At 49.6% G+C, this 18,776-nt stretch overlaps 1 protein-coding gene across 5 annotated transcripts in view; it reads left to right on the top strand.

The window, feature by feature from the left end:
• slc4a8 (solute carrier family 4 member 8) overlaps window positions 1-18,776 on the top strand; it is a 74,007-nt gene that overhangs the window by 37,443 nt on the left and 17,788 nt on the right. For 4 of the 5 annotated variants that reach the window (XM_058055936.2, XM_058055939.2, XM_058055935.2 and 1 more), the window contains 3 exons: window positions 15,589-15,746; window positions 15,817-15,904; window positions 16,223-16,369. In XM_058055936.2, the coding sequence (XP_057911919.2) occupies window positions 15,589-15,746; window positions 15,817-15,904; window positions 16,223-16,369 (393 nt within the window). Of the gene's footprint in view, window positions 1-11,179; window positions 12,446-15,588; window positions 15,747-15,816; window positions 15,905-16,222; window positions 16,370-18,776 lie in introns of those variants that run through there. The other variant, XM_078798531.1, reaches the window with a different exon arrangement.

Raw genomic sequence — 18,776 nt, 5'->3', positions numbered from 1 at the left:
CTTTTCACTTCCACTTTCAAGTCCAGTGTTTATCATCTAATAAATTGCATAAATATGAGAAAATTCTGCTATACAGTGGCCAAGTGGTTAGCACGCAGGCCTCACAGCTATTCAATTCCACCCCCGGCCATCTCTATGTGGAGTTTGCATGTTCTCCCCGTGCATGAGTGGGTTTTCTTCGGGTACTCAGGTTTCCTCCCCCATTCCAAAAACATGGTAGGTTAATTGGCGACTCCAAATTGTCCATAGGTATGAATGTGAGTGTGAATGGTTGTTGGTGTATATGTGCCCTGTGATTGGCTGGCCACCAGTCCAGGGTGTACCTCGCCTCTCGTCGCAATAGGATAGGCTCCAGCACCCTTGCAACCCTGGTGAGGATAAGCGATAGAAAATGAATGAATGAATGAATGAATGAGAAAATTATCCTTTAAAGTCCTTAAAATCTTCTTGTGGCATTGCTATTACTTTGATTGTAATTGATAAGAAGATTAAGCAATATTTAACATAGTTATATTTAACTATTTAATATTTAACTTTAATTCTCACATCTGAAAAGTGTGTACGTTTGTTGTCACTGTGAGAAAGGTTGACACCTCGAGTCGTTTTTTCCTCTCGCCTTCTCTTCTTTCCCGGTCCCCTGGGTAACTCCACTTAATTATTCTCCAAACCGCACAAACAAGTTTGTTTGTCCAGAATCAATCTACATATGCACAGTAACATGGAATAGTCCATTGCATGAGAAGGGAGGGGGGATCAGTCGAAACGGTCACGATAGTTCACACATATTGACGTAGTTTTAAGCACATGAATTAAGACTAAAACAGTAATATGTACCTGCTCATGAATAATATCACAATATTTAACTGTGCAACAGTGTATCTAATGTTCCCCATTTGTGTAATTTCCACTTTCGTCAGCTGGGTGCGCATGTGCCCCACACACATAGTGAGGGCATTACTGTCTAAAACAGTGATTCCATATTGTTTTCTGTCATGCCCTCACCGGGGGACAGAGACGATTTTGTGCTCCACCTCTATTTTAAATACTTTTGAGAATCTGATATCTATTTATATGTATATATGTATATCTATTCATCTGTACTATACAGACCGAACTCAAGACTGAAATGAAATCCAACAATATGGAGAACAGCGAAGCATATTCAAATTGCATGCTGAGTACGACAAAGTCATGCTGGCATATTCGCACTAATTTAGAAAATCCTCCCTGCCTTTCGCATCACCCCTCGACAGTTCAGTGCCTCCTCAAGAGGGATCTGCCCACCTATTTGGGAAAAACTGCTCCAAAACAGCTATCACCAAACGTTGGGCCTTGGTCCGGATACAGATGCAGTAATGGCCCTTTACTGACCAGGGGCCAATTAAAGTGAATAATAATGATATTAATAACATATAATCATGCTCACAGACTGATCACAGCGGCAGTTTGCAGGTGTAATTACTTCAGTTACTATGGTTGTGTGACAGCAAAAACATGACATCACTCAAAATGAGCCAAAGAAATAGTTTGTTTATGTGCTGAGAAATCAGAGTACCATGGATTAATCAAAAGTAAGAAGTTGAGAAAGAAATCAGAATCCAGTGCCAAAACGGTGAGTGTTATATGCTCTGAAACTGTAGCGCTGGTCAAAAGTGCAAATGTGACGTGCTATTACCTGAAAAAATTAATCATTGTAGGGGAAGTATCTGATGTGAGAGCATGTAAAATAACAGCTTGTGCAGTCTGCAAGCTGTATTCTATAAGTCTATAAGCTTATATTTCAGTATGGAAACTGTACAAGAGTCTTAACATGTTAATTTACAACACATTGGGGCAGATAGTATTGTTGATCTAAATGCCCTTACATGCTAAACAGATTTGCTCTGTCAGGAAAGGTGTAAGCTACAACTTCCCTGTACTATGAGATTTTATTTGCCGTTATTTGATGTTTTTGTTATGCAAATAGGAGCGGCCGGACCGGAGCAAGAAAAAACACAGAAAAGAAGAAGAAGAAGAAAACTGGGGTGGGGGTCAGGGGTGAGACAGTAGAGAGAGAGAGACAAAAACAGCAGCAACAACAATTGCCATGGCAACAACAGTGACAAACAGGACTGCATCAGTTAAATGTCAATGATGGCTAAGGGTCACAATGGAGATGATACTGAAATGAAACAGTCAAACTTACCAGTGGCAATAGTAACAACGAAGACAGGAACTGTGATAGTAAACAGAACAGCCATACAGTTGCAGTAATTAAAATCTCACTGCTTGACGTCATTATTACTGTAATAATAGCATACCCATGGCATAAAGACATCAAAGATAAGACGGTAGATTGTGCAGAGAAGCACCCATGTTCTGTGAGTGTCCATATGGAGGTGTGTACTTCTGTTGGTGTGCATATTCATATATGTGTGCGTAGATGTGCTCATATGTGTGAATGTGTGTGTGTGTGAATGTGTAATTGTCACTGAGAATGACAAAAGGAGAGGGACTGCCTTCTACCACCCAGTAAACCCCACCCCGCGCATCCAGGTCAAGCTCTCACAGCCAGAGATCCACCGGCCCCCTGGGTGCGGGCAAAGCCAGGGCCGACTCCCCAAGACCCCACCCCCAAAGCAATCCCCCCGAAGAGAGGGGGTGCTTCTCAAATAGTGGGGTGGGCTCGGTGAACTGTTAGGGGGTGGGAGGGACTTTCAATATTAGGGCAGACCTGCCAACGTATGAATTTGTCATACTCAGCAGGCTGTATGCTTCACTGCTCTTTATATTATTGTATTTCAGTCTGTGCAGTGCAGATGAAAAATAGACAGTTTCTTAAATTTCAAATCTCTGTCCCCTGATGTGGGCATGACAGAAAATAATTGAGAACCTGAAGCGCCGAAGAACTGGAGTCTGAGGCGGAGTGTCGAATTTGGGAGAAAACTTTATTTTTCTTGCAAACATTAACTTGCACTTTTTGCTACGTAAGACATGAAAGCCCCGTCTCTCAACCACAATGGGAAGCCGAAAACCCCCATCCCTTGCACCCCTATCGATCGTTCCGGGGTGAATTATGTCCCGGTAACCTACCACTACACAAGCCCCCCCAGAATTCACCCATAGTCAAAATCGTCCGTGCATGCGGGGACAACCGCACAGCCCCGCCCTGTACGCACTGCTTGTGGCAGGGGAGAAGGGTGTGGTGAAGGGGACAAGATTGTCACGCCTGGCCCGGCAGGGGGCGGTTTGCCGGGGAGCGGGGGCCTACCCCGGTGAGGGGGCTCCGCCAGTGTCAGGGGTTGGGTGTCGTCCACCAGCGCAACCTTCAGCCGGTCCACCGAGACAGTCTCCCGTCATCCAAAACAAAATACTTGTCACTGTGCTCCAGGACCCTGTATGGTCCGTCATAGGGTGGGCGTAAAGGCCCCCGGTGCGCGTCGTGGCAGACAAACACAAAACGTGCCCTGCCCAGGGCAGTGGGAACATGTGGGTCCACCGTGCCGTGGTATGATGCAGGGATGGGTATAAAGGTGTCCACCGCCTTCTGCAGGGTGGACCTCTGTTGGGTGGCGGACCAGGGTGCAGTGGCGTCCGGAATGAAGTCCCCGGGGACATGCAAGACCTGCCTGTACACCAGCTTGGCCGACGATGCCTGCAGGTCTTCCTTGGGGGTGGATCGCAGACTAAGCATGACCCACGTCAGCCTGTCCACCCAGTTGCCGTTCATCAGGCTAGCCCGCAGCGCCGTTTTCATTAAGCGGTGAAACCTCTCGACAAGGCCGTTTGCTTGGGGGTAGTTGGCAGAGGTGCGGTGTAGCTTGACCCCGATATGGAGGGCGGACGCCCACGGGCTGTCAGAACGGCAGACAATGCGCAAGCGCTCCATATTGGTGAACTCCGACTTGGCGACTGCCAACTTCGCGGGGTCGAGGCGGCGGGCTCCGGCGTGGACAGGTGGGCCAGTGGTGTCAGTGTGGTGTTCCACACCATGCTTAGCAGAAAGGGCGGAGAAAGTGGGGCTGGTGAGGCTGGGAAACTCCTTGAGGAGGCGATGGAAGTCGTCGCCCTCCGATTGTGAGCAGCACAGGCCCCCGTACCGCCCTCCGTCCCGGACACAGGCGAGGGACGAGAACGTTAAAGCATCCACCAACCGGCCATTCTTAACGTCCACCAATAATCCGTGTGTGCAGAAAAAATCTGCGCCGAGCAGGGGACAGCGATGTCCAGCGTAACAAAGTCCCACACAAAGCGCTGTCCATCAAAGTGTAGTTCCACTGCACGGGTTCCATAGATCCGGATGGGGGTATCGTTGGCGGAGGCCAGAGCCGGTCCATGCCCGCCCCCCGCGATGTCTTTGGCCGTCGCGGGAACCACGCTTCTCTGAGCGCCAGTGTCGCAGAGGAACTTCCTTCCCGAGAGGGAGTCCCTGAACAACAGCCGGTTCGCTGTTCCGCCCCCCCTGCAACCACGGGGGGCGGCATCTCCTCGCCTTTGCACCAAACCTGGCGTGGAAGAAACACCATCCATCCTCGCACTCGGGGGGCCCCTGGAGACTCCCCCTGGCCGGCGACGTTGTTCGCAGGGGTGCGCGGGCTTGCACCGGGGCCAGATGGCCGGGCGTAGAGCTCTGGGCAGCCAAGGAGAAGAGGTCTGCCTTGGCCGCCAGGGTCCTCTGGTCGGAGGCTGCAGTATTGGCGAGGGCGGTTTGCACCTGCGGGGGCATGTGCCGTAGGAAAAGCTCCATGAAGAGGAAATTAGGCTCTTCCGTGCCCAACAGGTTCAGCATCATCTCCATGTGCTCCGACGGCTTACGGTCTCCCAACCCGGAAATGTCCAGGAGCCGGCGTGCACGCTCTTGCCAAGAGAGCTCGAAAGTCTTCAGCAAGTGCGACTTGAGACCGTCGTACTTCCGCTGGGCTGGCGGGGAGGTGATGAAGTTTACCACTTTAGCGGCCGTCAAGCCGCTCAACGCGGCAACAACATGGTAGTAGCGAGAGTCGTCGTCATCCACGAACTGTGCCTACGCCTGTGCGAACCACGCCGCCGCTGCTGATTCCCAGAACTCCGGCAAGTTTAGGGTGGCGTTTGTAGCCATGTTCGCTGTAGCTCCGAACACTTCGGGACTACTGTCGGGGTCACCAGTGAAGCGGCGAAGAACTGGTGTCTAAGGCGGAGTGTCGAATTTGGGAGAAAACTTTATTTTTCTTGCAAACATTAACTTGCACTCTTTGCTACTTAAGACATGAAAGCCCCGTCTCTCAACCACAACAGGAAGCGGAAAACCCCTGTCCCTTGCGACCACCCCTCCGGGTGGCAACCCCTCCCCTATCGATCATTCCGGGGTGAATTATGTCCCGGTAACCTACCACTACAAACCATTGTTTTAAGGCAAAATAAGGTTCAGACCTTTACTATGAAAAAAATGGCATACATAGACCCAACTCAGTAATTGACGTCCTAGAACTCTCCTTTATTGCGGAGTAGCAAGCACAGCACTCACTAGAATCATGCAGAAGTTTGATGAGGACAATTCATTTCAAAAAGTTTTTATAGTCTTGAAGGAGCCCTGCTTTGGTGAGAAGCTGTATTATTCATCGCTGCTGTTTCTGGGTTTATTTTTTTGTCAAGTGAAAACTGTGCAAAACTGTGAGTCAAACTGTATAGCATCCTTAGCACAGCACAGCTATCACTACTGATTTTAGTATGTTATTTGGCTTTAATTTTGTGGCACGATCCCCCCTAGCCTCTGCTTAGTTTTAGGCTCTCTCAGATGACTGAGAGACCGGGGCGGAGTGTAAAAATGTAGAAACTCAGAGAGGTACGCTGAGGCAAGGCCGTTGAGGGATTTAATAGCAGCTAAAAGAATGTTGAAATGAACCATAAAATGTATAGGCAGCTGGTGGAGTGAAGCTCAAATGGGGGTAATGTGCTCATGTTTTTCTGTGCCAGTTTAAAGATGTGCTGCAGCGTTCTGCACCAACTGGAGCCGAGAGATGGCTGACGCACTGATCCCCACATATAATGCGTTGCAGTAATGTGTGTAACAAAGGCATGGATTACCGTCTCAAAGAAGAAAATATGTTTTATTTTAGCCAGCTTCCCTCAGGTGGTAGAAATCGGAACTAACGCCAGAACTGATCTGGCTGTCGAGTTTGAGATCAGGGTCCATCTTTACCCTCAGGTAAGTAATGGACGGTTTCATGTACTGGGTCAGGGAACCAGGATCTGGCTGGGGGTCTCAGAGGTTCCACCAAAAAACATCACCTGTTTTATTGTCATTAAAATTGTAAAGGTTAAAAGCCACCCAGGCCTTGATGTCATCAAGATATTTCAGCAGTGCAGTGACAAGTCTGTGTCATTTTTCTTAAGAGGCACATACATTTGACTATCATCTGCATAACAATGAAAATAAACGCCATGTTTCCTAGTAATGGAGCCAAGTGGGAGCAAATAAAGCGAAAAGAGGAGAGGACCAAGCACTGAGCCCTGTGGGACCCCACATGGGAGCAGAGGAGGGACACAGAGTCGCCAAAGCTAACACAAAAAGTTATGTTGGCCAAGTACAACCACTCCAATGCCATACCTCTATTACTCACCCACTGGTCCTGGCGAGAAATTCGGATCTCATAGTCCACTGTATCGAAGGCTGCTGTTAAATATAAAAACACGAGAATTACAGAACCACCCCAGAGTCTGTCATTAAAAACTCTTAAAAGTGCAGATTCGGTGCTGTGCAAAGACCTAAAACCGGGTTGGAAATCTCTAGATTGTCATGCTTTTCCAGAAAGGTCATTAATTAACTGTAAACTATGTTCCCGATAATCTTTGACGGGAGGGACAGTTTAGATATGGGCCTGCCTTGGTTTTTTAATCAGTGGTTGCACCATCTCATGTTTAAAATTTGACCTCAGTTAAGAAAACCTCTTTAAAAAGCCAAGCAATATCATTCAGGGGACCAGTGGGCTTCAGTGACCTGCAATCTCCTGTAAAGAAGACAGAGTCACAGGCTCACACTGGTTAAAAACAGCAGAGCCGGTGACTTAGATTGAGGGGTCATAAGCAGGGGGAGAAATTAGAGCCCTAGTAGAAGAGACCTTGTTGATAAAGAAGTGAAGAAAACCTTCACAAACAGCAGGGGAGGCCTCCATGCATGCTGACTGTGGGAGATTCAGGACAGAGTCAATCATTTGAAACAATATGCAAGGTTTGTGACAGTTTGACAGGATAATGTCAGACAAATATTTTCTTTTAGCAGCTTTCACAGTTGTTTGATAACATTGCCAACAGTCCCAGTTAACGTTTGAAAATACACCTGCAATTTGTCCCTTTTCCATTTGCGCTCAGCTCTGCTGCACTCCTGTCTCCTGTTGTGTCATTCAGCCTGGGCTCATATCCCTTTGCGGTCCGTGTCTCTCTGGGCTCGGGGCCTGGTTGTGGGTGTGTGTGTGGGGGGGGTTGGGTGTGGCCCTCGATGCCCTTCTGCCCTAGTGGGGTATGGTCTCCCAGCGGTCTCGGGTGTGTGGCTTTCCTCCGGCCTGCTGGCGCCCTGTTGCTGGTTGGGATTGCTCCTCCATGGACCCTTGCTGGTTTCTTCGGGGGGATGCTTTGGGGGTGGGTCTTGGGGAGTCGGCCCTGGCTTTGCCCGCACCCAAGGGGCCGGTGGATCTCTGGCGGTGAGGGCTTGACCTGGCTGCGCGGGGCAGGGTTTACTGGGTGGTAGAAGGCAGTCCCTCTCCTTTTGTCATTTTCAGTGACAATTTTACACATTCACACACACGTATTCACGCATATGAGCACACTTACGCACACATACATGAATATGCACATACATGAATATGTACACTCCTCCATATGGGCACTCACAGCACATGGGTGCTTCTCTACACAATCTACCCCGTCTTATCCCTGATGTCTTTATGCTATTGGTATGCTATTATTACAGTAGTAGCAGTGAGATTGTAATTACTACAACTGTATTGCTGTAATTCTGTTTACTATCACGGTTCATGTCTTCATTGTTACTATTGCCACTGGTAAGTTTGACTGTTTCATTTCACTGATATCATCTCCATTGTGACCCTTAGCCATCATTGACATTTAACTGATGCAGTCCTGTTTGTCACGGTTGTTGTTATGGGAACTGTTGTTGCTAATAAATACAAAGTAAATAAATAAATAAATAAATACTAAGAACACGGCAGCGCCTCGCAGCAGCGGCAGCTTTGACTGAAGAATTACAGGCAAGAGCGACATCAAATATTACCAGCATATGACTGGAGAAAACTACATTACATACCTCAAGATTAAAAACAGGCAGATAAACCAAGGCACGTTGAGTGTGTGTCGGCGTTCTTGTGTGGGTCCAGAGACAGACTGCACAAGCTTAAAAGAGTCAATGAGGCTTAAAAAGTCATTTGACAAAGTTCGCAGACATCCCCGGGGAGTTAAAATAGCAGCATTCCTGTGGCAAAAGTTCAGTAAAAGCGCTGCACTCATCAAAAGTCATCCACGTCTCAGTCACAAACATGAAATCCAATCCATGTGAAGTAAAGAATCCAGGTTGCAATGATTTATGAGGAGAACGGGTACCGCCGGACTCGGAACACCTCATTCGGGCCGATAACAGGTGTCCGGCAGGGGTTGCCAGGATCGAGCGAGCGCCATGCACAAAACACATAAAACCAGTCCGTTATATTTATATTTTGCATTGACATTATTATTCTGCCAAAATTACTGTGTTAAACAAGCTGTGTCGAACGAAACACTTGCTATAAAGCTAAATGAGACATTTTGAGTTGTATTTGTTTATTGCTGTTGTTTATTGAGCAGCTGGGTTGTAATTTAATTCACGTTTTATGGCTAAAGAAAAAAATATACAGTACAGTTATTGAGTAGATATTGTAGCGACCCTGACGTGTTCATGTTGACATGTTGTGCTCTTGAGTGTCTGACTGTTACGGGTGACTGTGAATGCACCAGGGGTGGGGGCGTGTCATTGTTGAGGAAGCACTGTGGAGTTGCTGGCTGTGGTTTTAGCGGCGTGGTTACGGCCGGCAGTCGCCATTGTTGCCATGATTGTTGTGCAATAAAAAAGCTTGTTGACCACAGTTGTGTCGTTTCCATAGCCTTACATTGGTGTCAGAAGTAAAAGAAAAGTAAAAGAAAAAAAAACGGACGGCATGACGGCTCGGCGGGTCGACGGTGGCGGCCACCCGAAAGTTAAGGAGGAGGAGGTGGATGCTGTTGGCGGTATGTGGTGACGTGGGCCGGTGCTCGACAGTGTCTCGGAGCACGCTGCTCACCTTCGCTGGGCAGCCAGATGGCTCGCGTCGCGAGGCCGGCTTTGGATTGCTGAGAGACTAGAGGTACGCGGAAACAGAGAGTGAAGACGATCGCGGCGCCGCCCATGGCAGCAACATGGCTGCCGGTGCACGAGGCGTGAGCAAAGATGGCGGCGCCCATGGCAGCCAGCAGCATGTGAAGACGCCGAAATACAAAGGAAGGGCAGATTGGGAAGGATTCCACACCCAATTTGAACTGTTGGCATGGGCTGTTGGCTGGTCAGATGATAATGAAGCTTTACAGCTTGCCCTGTGCCTTACTGCTTTGTCATGTTTACTCCTGCTGAGCCCAGCTGAAAGACATGACTATGGGGCCTTGGTGCGTGCCCTACAGCGGTGTTTTGGACAATGCAGCCAGCCAAGCTTTCTGCGCTCTGAGCTGTCAAACAGGCAAAGGCAGGCTGGGGAACCGCTTCGTGTGCTGGCTAACGACATTGAAAGCATGACAAGATGTGCGTATGCGCACATGCCCACTGATGTGCAAAGTGAGCTAGCCAGAGACCAGTTCATCCGGGCCATTACCCCCCAGGGAGCTGCGCATACAGACACATGCCTGCAGGAGGCGCTAGAGCTGGCGGTGGAAAGAGAAGTTGTAGGAGGCGTCGCACACGGTGATCATGGGGGTGGCAACCCTGTGGTGAGGACAGTGGTGCAGGATTGCTCAGACAAAGAGAAGCCAGTGTGGGTGGACGAGCTGACCGAGCTTATCTGTGCTGCAGCACTGCAATCACCGCGACGCAGCTCTCGTTCCCGCCGTGGGCCTTCAGGGTGTTCGGTGTGTGGCTGTCTTGGCCATATCAGCGTGCATTGACCCATCCAGGGAACTGACATCCAGGGAAACGCCCCGGGGTCTGTGTGATAGGGACGACACAGACCCCTGCACCTATGTCCCAGAATGTCTGGCTTCCCAAATACGGAGTCACAGCTGCACAAATACAGCTGCACAGACAGGGGAGTGGAGCCATGTGAGGAATTTTTGCCATGTCCCCATCACCCTGGCGAGGGGCATAGCCCTTGTCGACACCGGATCCACAGCAACTTTGATGAGACCCGATGTGGTTCCACCTGGGATGCAGTTGTAGCCCACTCCTGTAAAGCTGAGAACGGTGACTGGTGAGCTTGCCCCTATGCTTGGAAGGGGGGTGGTAGCCGTTCAGGTGGGGGGGCTGAAGGTGAACTTTTGGGTGTGGGTGGCAGCAGTGCAAGACCCCTGCATATTAGGACTGGATTTCTTGCGGGCAGCCCGCTGTGTGTTGGACCTGGGCAGGAACACCCTGACCTTCCCAGGGGGTCCCAGAGTTGAAATGGTGCACCCCACACAGGCTCCAAGACCACACACCCCAACCTCAAGGGCAGTAGAGGCCTGTCGGGGGCGAGACCCTCCAAGTATAAACTCCTCCACAACCCCACCACCTGCTCACGTCGACACGCTGCCCCCAGACCCAAACCCAAACACAAACTTCAGCTGCCGGGACGGACAGAATTGCCGCAGTAAGAGACGTGTGAGAACGCAGCCGGGATAACTTGGATCCCATACTGCAGGAGGAGCTGTGGCAGCTGCTGGTCGAGTTCAAGGACATCTTTGCGCTGACGGAGGAGGACGTTGGCCTGACGAACATGATGCAGCACGACATAGATACCGAGTCTGACAGTCTGACTGTTCCGGGTGACTGTGAATGCACCAGGGGTGGGGGCGTGTCGTTGTTGAGGAAGCACTGTGGAGTTGCTGGCTGTGGTTTTAGCAGCGTGGTTACGGCTGACAGTAGCCATTATTGTTGTGCAATAAAAAAGCTTGTTATCGACCATAGTTGTGTCGTTTCCATAGCGTCAGCAACAACGTCACAATATATTGAAATATGAGAACATGAAAATTAGAAACAACTACTGCTTTACACCAAGTACAAAAATTCAGAAGAACGGCAAACTAGAACTGGGATCAACAATGCTGGAGAGCATGAAGCAGGCTTACACGTGTGGAGGGTGTGACTTCAGTGACAAAGTTGGAAAAAATACAATCTCATCATACAGCTAGAACAAGACAAAACAAAATTATACTACCCGGGTAGATGGACACTAACTTGACTGTTTTCTTAATTTTTTTTATTTATTTATTTATTTTTATTTTTTTTTGTCCCGTCCAGCCATTGGGGCAGATAGTATTGTTGATCTAAATGCCCTTACATGCTAGACAGATTTGCTCTGTGTCAGGAAAGGTGTTGGCTACAACTTCCCTGTACCATGAAATTTTATTTGCCGTTATTTGATGTTTTTGTTATGCCCTTTGGAGCGACTGGACCGGAGCAAGAAGAAGAACAGAAAAGAAGAAGAGAAAGGTGGGGTGGGGGGTGGGGGGGCAGTAGAGGGAGAGACAAAAACAGCAGCAACAAGAATTCCCATAACAAAAACAGAGACAAACAGAACAGTTAAATGTCAATGATGGCTAAGGGTCATAATGGAGATGATATCAGTGAAATGAAACAGTTCAACTTACCAGTAGCAATAGTAACAATAAAGACATGAACCATGATAGTAAACACAATTACAGTAATTAAAATCTCACTGCTTGACATCATTATTACTGTAATAATAGCATACCAATAGCATATAAACATCAGGGATAAAATGGTCGATTGTATAGAGAAGCACCCATGTGCTGTGAGTGTCCATATGGAGGTGTGTTGTGTATGTGAATGCGAGTGTGTGAATGTGTGATTGTCACTGAGAATGACAAAAGGAGAGAGACTGCCTTCTACCACCCAGCAAGCCCCGCCCTGCGCAGCCAGGCCAAGCCCCCACCGCCAGAGATCCTCCGGCCCCGTGGGTGTGGGCAAAGCCAGGGCCGACTCCCCAAGACCCGCCCCCGAAGCAACTCCCCGAAGAGACCAGCAAGAGGCCATAGAGGAGCAATCCCAACCGGCAACAGGGCGCCAGCAGGCCGGAGGAGAGCCGCACCCCTGAGACCAGCGGGAGACCATACCCCACTAGGGCAGAAGGACATCGAAGGCCACACACCCGTGGGCACAGGGGCGCCCCCGCCAGCCGGAAGGGAGCCCGTCCATGGCCGGAGGCACCGCCCCCCGCCCCCCACACACCCCCAGGAAGCAGAACCCGGCCTGCCCCAGGTAACCCCAGGCCTGACCACCGACATAGGACCGCCCCGGCCAGGACAGGAGAGGCCCGGGCACACTGCCCCATGGAGGACCGGGCGGTATAAATGGAATGCCCTGCGCCAGACCCCCGCAGAGCCCCCCCCGTATATCTATATGGCCATATACACACACACACACCCACATATATATATATATATATAATTATAATAAAACTAATCATTATTTATCTAAGTATTTAAAAGAATAAATACATAAAATAATAATAATACACACGCGCACACCCCATCCACTCAATACACACACACGCAAGCACACACTGTGGACGTCCCCGGGTGGGGCGTCCGGGGCATCACAGGGCGGGGGACCCAGGGGTCCCAGACCCACAACCAGGCCCCGAGCCCAGGGAGGTATGGACCGCCAAGGCATAGCACCCCCAGACTCCCCTCGACCACGGCATCAGGGCTACGGCAGTGTGGCAGACAAAGGAGCGGGCGAGGGGAGAAGGCCCGCACATGAGCAAGCGGAGGGGGCGAGCAGGCGAGTGGTGAGGCGCTCCACCGCGCCGGCCAACACCCGCCGGGCAGCTCACCCCCGTGAGGGAGAGCCATAGCTCCAAGTCATGGGGAGGCCAGGCACCACAGCCGAGGAGTTAAGACCAGCGCAAGGCCACCGACAGACCCCACCATCCACCGGGAGGGCCAACCGCCCCCCGCCCCCAGAACCAGCAGCACTCCACCCACGTACCGGAGAACCATCCCCGACGAGCCCTAAGGCAAGACTGGGGATGGGCAAAGACAGGGAGAACGATGCAGCAGAGCATAGGACCAGTGGCAGCAGACACCCAAACGCCCGGAAGAGCACCACCCCCCCAGCAGGCCCCACTCCGAGGAGCATACTCCCCATCCTCACAGGCCACCCAGGCCCCCGTCCCCATGAGCAGGATCAGGCCCCCTCCCAACACACAGCCCGGTCCCCGCAGCAGCCACCACAGCGCAACAACCCCAGGCCACCACCGTAGACTTCAGGCCACCAGCAGCGTGGACCCCACCGCCTGGAGGCCGGTGAACGCCCCCCCAAGGGCACGTTTGTGCCCGCGACCCACTACAGACCCAGGGAGGTAGCGCCAACCATGACCCTAGGGCAAGCCCCGGCGTCAGCTGGTTCCAGCGGGACCCCCGGGAAGGCCAGACAGACCAGACCAAAATATCCTGCAGCCCAGGGCATCCCGAGCGAGCCGCCAAGCCCCAGCAGCCAGCGGGCCAATCGCGGGGGTAGGCAGAAGGCTCTCCGGTCCAGCCCGCTACACCTGTGTGTGTGATGATGGTATTGTGTAGATTGTGCAATTAAAAATAGGCCTGCCCCATATGGCTGACCTATGTGTGTGGTGTATGTGTATGTGTGTGTGTGGAGGGAAGCTGAGCAATGGTGGGTCCCATGCCTGCCCAGATCCCCCCCAGAACTGAGTGTCTAAGGTGCGGTTAAAATTGAAGGGTGACCAAGCCAGAGGAATGCCGAGGACAAAAGGGCATCCGCAAGGAAACCCTTCGCCCCCGGCATAACCAGTTGTAGGCCACCCCCCAAAGTCCTACATGTATGTGAGGTGGTGCAGTGCAGCAGGGAGGACCGGGGCCCCACACACGCCCACCCCGCACTACCGACCAACCGAGCCGGGCAAGCCAGCCGCCCGGAGCAAGCCCTGGGTCACAGGACCAACCACGAGCCCCACCCAGCCCATCGTGGCAGCCAGTCCGGCCTGCCAGCTCCCCCCCGGAGGGCCCCATCAGAGATTGTGCCAGCTACGCCACCCCCGGACCACCAGGAGCCGCGGACAAACCACACGCCCCGAGGCAGCTCCTACAACCACCATAACAGCAGGGACCGCGCCCCTGCAACACATCCGTCACCATGGCAGCCCAGGGAGTGACATCACAGAGACCGCAGGAGAACCGGGACCCGCATGGGGAAGAGCCAACCCCGCCCCCCGGGCACGTGAGCCAAGAGTGCCAGGGCGGGACGGAGACACACACACACCAGGCAGCAGAGCCCACCAAGTAAATGACACCCCAACAGCTGCAAAAAGTGAATGCCCCCCCCAGTCCCACCCTCCGCCACAGCGCCGACCCGTCTCCACCACATCTCCCATCCACCCACGGACCTGCCGAGTAGGACACCCCGGAGGCGGGAAGACCGCCACCAGACCGGAGACAGAAGGGGCCAACCAGACACCGGCAAATAGCAGGGGCCGCCCGTGAGCCACCGGCCAGTCCCACCCCCCAACCCTTGGTCGAGGCCCCCCCACAACCCAGAGCCCACCACCCCGCCCCCCAAGCAAGCCCCCCGCTAATCCCGGCCCGCGCCGCACAGGGCACCACCCCAACCGCTATCTGCCCCGCTACCCACGCACCCACAGCCAGCCCCCCCACCTGCCCGCCCCACATCCACCACAACCCAGCCACCCCCTTACCGAAGGGAGAGAAGCAGGTAATGCCCCAGCACCGCACCTCCCCACCCAGAGCCCAAGCTGCACAAACGAGACCCCCCCTCCCGTATGAGCTTACCAGGCGCCCCACCCGGGAAACAGCCACAGCCAGAGGGACGATAGCACACAGTCCCCATAACTCACACATGCCTACCATACACAAAAATAAAAATTGAGAATAAAAATAATAAATAAAGTAAAGTAATTGATAATAATAATAATAGTAATAATAATAATAATAATAATAACAATAATAATAATAATAATAATGGTAATAATAATAATAGTAATAATAATAATAATAATATTTATTGATAATAGTTATGTATGTATAATAATGATACTACTATTGATACTTAATATATAATAATTTATATATAATATATTTTCTAATAATTTAGATCTTTTAGCTATTTTAGATATGATAATAATAAATATATACATGCATACCTACACACACACATATATAGCCATATACATACCTAAGGGGGAAGGCTCTGCAAGGGCAGCGGGGCATAACCACCCGGCGACTGTTTTCTTTATTAATTTATTATTAATGTTGTACCACATTTGGTGAAGATTTTGTTTGAATCCAAACTATACTCCTTGAGAAAATCAGTATCTTCCGAACGGCCCAATTTCCGTACCAAACCAGACATTACCTGTCACTTACCAGGTGGACCTTCACTTTATGAAGAAGATCCCAGAAGGAGCAGAAGCCTCCAATGTGCTTGTAGGAGAGCTGGACTTCCTGGAGAGACCCATTGTGGCTTTTGTCCGGCTCTCCCCCGCTGTGCTGCTCACTGGCCTCACTGAGGTTCCGATACCCACCAGGTATCCATGATATATAGACATACAAATACATGACATTTGTCAAAATTATCATCTGATCATGTCACTGCAGGTTCCTCTTCATTCTCCTGGGCCCGGATGGAAAAGCACAGCAGTACCATGAAATTGGACGATCCATGGCAACAATTATGACAGATGAGGTGAGGGCTTTCCTTCTCAAGCTTCTCAAAACTAAGTCACAAGTGTCATAAAACACAGTCACAAACTTCTGTTTTGCTGGACTGAGAAATCATGATGTACAATTTCATGATGTTAAACTCCAACCCTTGAGGTGCCGCTCCATCTCCTGGATATGGTCGGTCGTTGCCCCATTTGGCAGGAATAATCAGTACATTATCCTTGCCAATATGTAATGGATTCTGGTACATTGGCAGCACAATGATATGATAATAATGGTAATGATAATGTATTATAATTTGAATGTGTTTCCATGTGTCTTTTACATCTCTGTGGTCTAGATCTTCCATGGTGTAGCTTACAAGGCCAAAGACAGAGGTGACCTACTAGCTGGCATAGATGAGTTTTTGGACCAGGTGACTGTCCTACCTCCAGGGGAGTGGGACCCTTCCATCCGTATCGAGCCACCGAAGAATGTTCCATCTCAGGTACAACTTTGGTGCATCAGAGAAGCTTCGTATGATATCTGAGAGATCCCTCCTTTTTGCTGGAGTTCAGTTCCAGGTCCACCCGCAATTCGCAAAAATCTCAGAGTATATGCCAATAAAAATGTCTATAATTCGGTAAAATTACAATAAAAAAAATTACCTTTCCAATCTACTTGTATAAATGTATAAATTATTAATAACTTTAGAGTGAATCAGATTGCTTTCTGCAAAAAATGCCCATTATATTAGCACTCAACAAGGTAATCAAATCTAACTGTTCTGTCCCGCAAATTAGTATGAGATTTATTTTGCGTATTTGGTAGCCTCTAGCGGTAGTGTTAATTGTGGTCGGCTGTTGGAGCCATAAAGTTAATTTGAATCGGCTATTTTTGTTTACACTGTGTCGGTGGGAGACAGACGCATTGTGTCTCCCTCCATCCTTGTTCGTCTTGTTCTTGAAGAAGCACAAACTGTAAGTTTATTTCATTTTATATCCTTATATACGATATTCCATTGATATTATTTACATTTGATGACATATTTGGTCGTATTTTACTTCAGTACTCATTAGAATGTATGTATGTATTGTTTTTCAGTTTTACACGGCTTCCATTAAAGGCATCTAAAGCCTACAACAGTCTCTGGTGCCCTTTGGGAGAGTGTTTAACTCGCTGCTAACCCGTGCATAGAAACGCACGGTGAGGGCAGAAGAGTAAAAAGTTTCCTTCACACTAAGAGCATCTATGCTAACGGGAAACCACATCAACGCTGAGATCAACATGTCGGTCACACCCATCATCGCCATCATCATCGTCAGTAACTTCCCGTTCCAGTAAAGCTAGTGTCAGCATTAGGGATCGACTGATATGGTTTTTTGGGGGCCGATGCCGATACCGATTTTTTTTCCATCACCTTTAGCTGATGGACGATTTTGCTTGGGCCGATATTTGTGAAGAAAATTTGTGAAGAAATGACCATGATACCAAATATTTATTGAAATGTAAACACTGAACACAGCCGGATTCAGCTTTCTTAATCACACATTTATACAGCATTATCAACTTTAAAAGAAATAAATATTCAACCATGTACAAAACATTTCTGTCATAGTTTTAAGTTAGTTTCAAGTTTTATCTAGCATTGATGTGATGACTGCTCCTCCGCGCAACCCCCCCCACCTCCACACACACAAACACATCACACTGACACAATTTAGTACAATATATAAAACATTTCTCTGATCATTAAAGTTCGTGTTGTACACTCTTAAGACCTCTCATAAGCAGACATGGCTGCTCAAATTCCTTCTGTGTGTGTGTGTGTGTGTGTGTGCGTGTGTGCTCAGAGAGAGCGCACACACATAACACGACACGCATTTAAAGTTGCATAGTTGTTCATTCTTGTTCTGCTCAACTAGTGAGAGTGCTTTTATTCGTCTGTTGCGTTGGTATGTGATGTTTTTGGGCTTTCTTGTTGTCACACCGTGACTTAAACTGTTATGCCTAGCGATCACCCAGTGAAATGTGATGGGCTTGGTAAAGTGTTAAAAGCAAGCTAACTCTATTACTTGTGAAAACGTGCCCTTGATGTGATTCAACAGTGAGGGCGGGGTAAGATTAAGATTAAGATATGCGACTACGGGGTAGTCGCGGGGTACCGCGACTACGTGTGCTGCGGGGTCCTCTGCCGCCGGGGCAACACAAAAGCTGCCTGGCTGTAAATCATGCGGTGGAAAAATACATCGGCGAACCCACGCGCGTATCGGCCGATACCGATACAAGGAAAAAACGCAAATATCGTCCCGATGTATCGGTCGATCCTTAGTCAGCATCACTGCGATAGACGCACGAGCAAAAGCTGAAGCTGCACGTGTTAAAGATGCATATGCAAAACGACAAATAGAGATGACTGTTGAAAAGGCTCGTATGGACGCCACATTGAACACTTTGAAAGAAGAAGGTGAAGCCGAAGCTGCATTAGCAGCGGCTGAAGTCTTCGAAGCAGCTGCGGACCTAGAAAATAATAAAAAAAAGGTCTAACATTTTCGTAACCACTGAGCCATCGGCGCAACGTACCTGCGACTATGTCAGCAGGCATTTCCATAATCAACGGCAGGACACATATAGTGAAAATATGGACCACAAAGCAAGATATACTGCCCGTGTTCCCCAGGCAACAGATGCTTTGCAGCCCGCCCATCCAGAGAATGTTGTCACCGCTATCAGTCATGCTCAACAAGCCTCAACTCCCCAACAAATTTTACCCCAACATGGACACCAGCCCAAGGGCCACACTCTGGTCGAAGTTAATGACAGCACCCCCCTTCTACCACGCAACAGCAACAAACGTGACCAGCCACAGAGGGCGGCAAGCACTTCTGCTGACATGTCTGATCTTGTCACTTATT

This window comes from Doryrhamphus excisus, linkage group LG18, assembly GCF_037039965.1.
Source record: "Doryrhamphus excisus strain RoL-2023G ecotype Guam linkage group LG18, RoL_Dexc_Guam_v1.1, whole genome shotgun sequence".
NCBI classification, from domain to species: Eukaryota; Metazoa; Chordata; class Actinopteri; order Syngnathiformes; family Syngnathidae; genus Doryrhamphus; species Doryrhamphus excisus.
Note: the sequence above shows the minus strand (reverse complement) of the source record. Positions and strands in the feature narration are given on the sequence as shown.